General features: G+C 41.9%; 1 protein-coding gene across 2 annotated transcripts in view; it reads left to right on the top strand.

Moving 5' to 3' along the window:
• Mdm4 (MDM4, p53 regulator) overlaps window positions 1-5,573 on the top strand; it is a 37,226-nt gene that overhangs the window by 720 nt on the left and 30,933 nt on the right. For both annotated transcript variants that reach the window (XM_005348352.3, XM_005348353.3), the window contains exon 2: window positions 3,724-3,831. In XM_005348352.3, the coding sequence (XP_005348409.1) occupies window positions 3,754-3,831 (78 nt within the window). In that variant the 5' untranslated portion in view covers window positions 3,724-3,753. The remainder of the gene's footprint in view (window positions 1-3,723; window positions 3,832-5,573) is intronic.

Here is a 5,573-nt window from a genome sequence, read left to right as displayed (position 1 = left end):
TTTTTTGAGACAGGCTCTCAATGTGTAACCAGCCCTGACTAGCCTGGAACTTGCTGTGTAGACCAGGCTTGCCTCGAACTCACCTGGCCCTGCCTCCCAGCCTGCTCCTCCACCTCTCCTGGCCCGCGAATATTGTTATGCCCAAATCCGCGGGGTCCCCACAAAAGCCAACAAAAGAGACCGAGTCCCATATTTAAAAGCAAAGGGCCTTGATTTTAATCAAGTTTGCAAACTAGGTCTCTCCGCATGACCAACGTGTTGGAATATCCGCTCTCCGAGCTCAATTAGAATTGGGTTTTGGGTTTTTATAGTAGTAAAGGTGGGGATGAGGGGTCTCTTGAGGTTCAGGACCCCTGCTTGGCTGACATTTGTCTAGGGGCATCCTGGTGAGGTGCCCTGGCAGGTGATCACCTTGGAATGTCAGGCTTTTCCTTTGAATGGTCTGCCCTTGGGTGGGGATCGGGTTATCTCAGCCTCTGGTTCTTTTCTGTCACCAGGTATTGCTTCAGGGGAACCCACTGAGACCCAGGTCTCCTGTTTAAATTCTTCGACGACCAGAGTCCCAGGCGATAATGGTTGGAAGTAAAGAACTTCCTTTAGGTGACCAATTATCATGGCTGGCCCTCACAATCTGAACTTTAATTAGCACGCCTCCCAGTGATTTTTGTACCTCCCCACATGTTGAGACCACTATTAAGCAACACCTGAACAAAACAACACCTATCTTAATCCTGTTCAAGAAAGGCCTGTGTGGGTTAGGAAGCCCCACTAGGCATGGGATGTGTCTGTCAAAAGATACTTAACCTTTAATAATAGCAGGTGTAAGTGTGAGGACCTGACTTTGCAATCTCCATTTTCAAGAAGGGGCTTCATCTTAAGCCATATAATGAATGGGGGCGGGGCAGATCTTAGCTCCAGAAATGTGTAGCGATAGCAAAATTTGAACAGATAACCTAAAAATAGACAATTAAGGAGCTAAGGAGCAGGGCTATAAAATTTAATGAGGTCCAGATGTTCCTGGGAGGCCTTCTGTCCTTGAAGATTCCTTGTCAGTTATTTATTAATGGCTCTTTGTTAGGTTTTTGTGCCCTCAAACTGACCAATGACTTCAGAAACTATCTTACCCTATGCCCTCCTTACCCAATCCCAAGACATCAGGACAAGAACTCCCTTGATTACAGCATTTCCCCTTTAAAAGTTCTACCTTCCCAGTGCTCCCTGCCTGCACTTTTTGCACCCACCATGCTGGGGTGCTGGAAAGGGGTTGGTCCAAACTTGAGTTTGAATATTAAAAACCTTCATGTAATTTGCATCAGAAATTCGGCTCCTTGAATTCTTTTGGGGATCAGAAACTTGAGCATAACATAAGTTGCTGAATATCAATTCAGGTTTAGTTTTCCCCTTCATTCCTGCTAGGAAACAAAACTATTTTAGCTTTAAAGGATTGTTTACGATACTCTCACTGTATTGGTCAAGACCAATGACAAACTCCTGTTGAAAAAAAAATGTGGCCAGGCGGTGGTGGCGCACGCCTTTAATCCCAGTACTCGGGAGGCAGAGGCAGGTGGATCTCTGTGAGTTCGAGACCAGCCTAGTCTACAAGAGCTAGTTCCAGGACACCTCAAGCTTCCTAATGTTCTCATCACTGGGTCCTACAGATTTCCTGACTTGCTCTACACATTAGTTTTAAATCATAGAAGGATCATTTTGCAAGTGTGCACCTCAGATTTTTTAAATAACATCTGCTTTCTGTAAGGTAGACTAATTTCTTTTAAAGTGTTTTGTGTTATCATCCTTTAAAAAGGTAACGTAAGCTGTTTCTTTAGCTAAGTCCTCATTTCTTTTAGGTTATTTCCTGGCTTGACAAATAGTTGTAGTGCATTTTTTTGCTGCACCCTCAAGTGTTTAGCAAAGGTGGAATGAAGTACTCTAATGTCTGTATTTTTTGAGGCAGGGTCTCACTGGGTAGACCAGGCTAGCCTCTGCCTTCCAAGTGCTGGGATTAAAGGAGTGTGCCACTGTATTTGGCCATCTTTTCTTTTTAAAATGAGTATTCATTCTCGTTTGATCCATTCAGTTGAACAAGGGGCAGGAAAGATGGCTGGCTCAGTGGTTAAGAGCCTTTGGTGCTCTCGAAGAGGACCCAGGCATCTAACAATTGTTTGCAACTACACCTCCAGGGAGATATGATGCTCTGGCCTTTGTGGGCATCTGCACTCATGTACATACCCCCCCCACCCCCAAGGATATGTTATTAAAAGAGAGCTGAAAGGAATGGGGGTTGGAGAGATGGCTCAGAGGTTAAGAGCACTGACTGGCTGTTTTTCCAGAGGTCCTGAGTTCAATTCCCAGCAACCACATGGGGGCTCACAGCCATCTATAATGAGATCTTGTGCCCTCTTCCGGCTTGGAGGCAGAATGTTGTATACATAATAAATAAACCTTTAAAAAAAAAAGGAGCTGAACAAATACATGTTACATCAATAACTTATTGTTTAAAAAATTGGTAATTACCAGTCTTTAATATATTTTTATTTTTTTTTTTAGAAGTTTTAAATTTTAGTGTTAAAATTACGGTTGTCTTTGCTGGCTGTGTGTTGCATACTTTTAATTCTGGCAGAGGTAGACGGATCTCTTAAAACAAGGCTAGCTTGATCAGCAAAGTGAGTTCCAGCCAAGCCAAGACTACATAGTGAGATTGTCTTTTTGTTTTCAAAGGCAGGCATTTCAGGATGAGATATAGGAGTTCCTTAGACTAAATGTAGGTTAGAAACCACTTAACATTGAGAAAACCAGGCTTTCTACTCTGGTTTCAAGCTAGTAGGGGCATATTTTTTTTTTCATGGGGTTGTCAGGAGTCAGCATTGGTGAGGACTAAACTAAGGGCCTCGTGAGTGTTACGTATACGTTCTCACAACTTCTTAATTCTGGTATCATCACTTTCCCCATCTTGGAGTCAGCAAAATCTTATCCAAGGAAGCAACTTTTGACCTAATTGAGTTTGATTCCTTTAGAAACTCCCCTAAGTGATACCCAAAATGTATTTTTAAAACCTTTTTGTTTTTGAGAAGGTCTTACTGTGTACCTCAGGCTGGCCTTGAACTCCCAATGCTGAGATTACCAATGTGCCCTACCAAGATTACACCAGGCTCACTTTCTTGTGCGGTTTCTTGTCCAGGCATGTTGGAACACCAGTCTTGGTGATTTTCCAGATGTGTCTCTAGCTGTTATCTTAAGCACTGTGCTTAAGAGTTACTGGTACCACCTGACAGCCAGTGGGGGAAGCAGTGATTGGAAATTTGACTTTGAGCTAGAACAACTCACTCATTAGCATCAGCATTGAAAGTGGAACACATCCAAACCTGTCTCTGTTTCAGAATTCACCTGAGTGAGGCTTGGATGGTTTTGTCTCCAGCGTTTGTGCTGGATCTGAACTAAAGATTGAGAATGTCAGTGTGAGTATTTTGCATTTGTGCAGAGATATATGTGTATTTGTCAGATTTTTTTTTTAAACCATTGTTGGCAGTTTTATCTTCTTTTTCATTCTGTTTGGAGAAAGGATTTCTATATATAGGCCCTGGCTTTCCTTAGATTTGCTGTATAGACCAGGCTGATCTTGAACTCACAAAGATTACCTCTTGAGTGCTGGTATTAAAGGTGTGTGCCACCATGCCCAAATTGTTTCTTCTACTTTACATTTATATATAATTTTTTTTCTTTTAGTTTGCTGACTGCAGAGTCTTCACTGCCAAAATGACATCACATTCCACATCTGCCCAGTGCTCAACATCTGACAGTGCTTGCAGAATATCTTCAGAAAGAATCAGTCAGGTAATGAGTATTGGGTATCTTATTTTTTTGTAAAATTTTAAGAAATTGAATTGGGGCATATAGCTAAATTCACTGATTATAATTTGATGAAAGTAAAAGTAAAATCTTTTGTTGTTGTTTTTGAAGACAGGGTTTCTCTTTGTAACAACCCTGCTGTTCTGGAACTCACTGTAGATAGACCTGAACTCACAGAGATCTGCTTGCCTTTGCCTTACACTGCCCAGCAATGTTGTAAAATCTTATATTACCTTTTTGAAAGTTACAGACAGCTTGAAATGGCTAAGGTTTTAATTTCTTTTTTTTTTTTTTTTTGATTTTTCGAGACAGGGTTTCTCTGTAGCTTTTGGTTCCTGTCCTGGCACTAGCTCTTTCTAGACCAGGCTGGTCTCGAACTCACAGAGATCCGACTGCCTCTGCCTCCCGAGTGCTGGGATTAAAGGCGTGCGCCACCACTGCCCGGCTTTAATTTCTTTTTAAAGAAGACTTTATTTATTATGTATACAATATTCTGTCTGTGTGTGTGTCTGCAGGCCAGAAGAGGGCACCAAACCTCATTACAGATAGTTGTGAGCCACCATGTGGTTGCTGGGAATTGAACTCATGACCTTTGGAAGAGCAGGCAATGCTCTTAACCACTGAGCCATCTCTTCAGCTCAGGTTTTCATTTCTTATGTCCCCTGCTTGTTTAATTCTTACATTTTGTTAAACTAGGCATGTATTTTAGGTTAGAAGTGGGTAATAGGGAATTTGGGACCAGGTTATCTAAGTTCTTTTTTGTCTCAACTGGTTATAATTAGTTGATTTTCTTTCTTTTCATTTGTGCAGTTTACTTTTGAGGTCTGAGAAAGAAAGACACAGGTTGTATTCCTGTACTGGTCAGCCCTAGCTGACCTGGAATGTCCTTTGTAAACCAGGCTGCTTTGAACTTGATTGATCCTCCTGGCTTTTTCCCAGGTGCTGGGATTCCAGACATGTGCCACCAGGTCAGGCTAGTTGGTTTCATTTAAAAGTCTGCCTTAAACTATGAATATAGCAAATGTATTCTTATAAAATCTATGGTTTATCTTTAGGCATTTGTGGATACAGACTCTTGACCATCTCAGATTTGGTGTAACCTATTGCAGACAGATTTTTTTAAAGATTTATTTTTATTGTATGTGTATGAGTGTTCGCCTGCATATGTGTCTGTGAATCACATGCATGTGGTCCCTTTGAAGCCAGAAGAGGGCTTCTCTGGGACTGGAGTTACTGATGATTGTGAGCCATTGTGTAGGTGGTGCTGCGAACCAGATCCAGGTCCTTTAGAAGAGCAACAAGTGCTCTTTCTTTTGAATGATAATTATTTTTATTTTATGTGCATTGATATTTTGCTTGTATGAATGCCTATTTGAGGGCTTCACATCCCCTGGAGGTAGAGCTACAGACAGTTGTAAACTGCCATATGGGTGCTGGGAATTGAACCTGGGTCCTATGGAAGAACAGACAATGATCCAAACTGCTGAGCTATCTCTGCAGCCCCAGGCCTTTTACTTTAATACTTAGTTAAAAAATGAATTTAGTTAGCCGGATGGTGGTGACGCACGCCTTTAATCCCAGCACTTGGGAGGCAGAGACAGGTGGATCTCTGAGTTTGGGGCCAGCCTGGTCTACAAGAATGAGTTCTAGGACAGCCAGGACTGTTACACAGAGAAATCCTGTCTTGAAAAACTCTAGCTCACCTGTCTTGTTGAGAGAGAGAGAGA

Source organism: Microtus ochrogaster, chromosome 6 (genome assembly GCF_000317375.1).
Source record: "Microtus ochrogaster isolate Prairie Vole_2 chromosome 6, MicOch1.0, whole genome shotgun sequence".
In the NCBI taxonomy this organism is placed as follows: domain Eukaryota; kingdom Metazoa; phylum Chordata; class Mammalia; order Rodentia; family Cricetidae; genus Microtus; species Microtus ochrogaster.
Note: the sequence above shows the minus strand (reverse complement) of the source record. Positions and strands in the feature narration are given on the sequence as shown.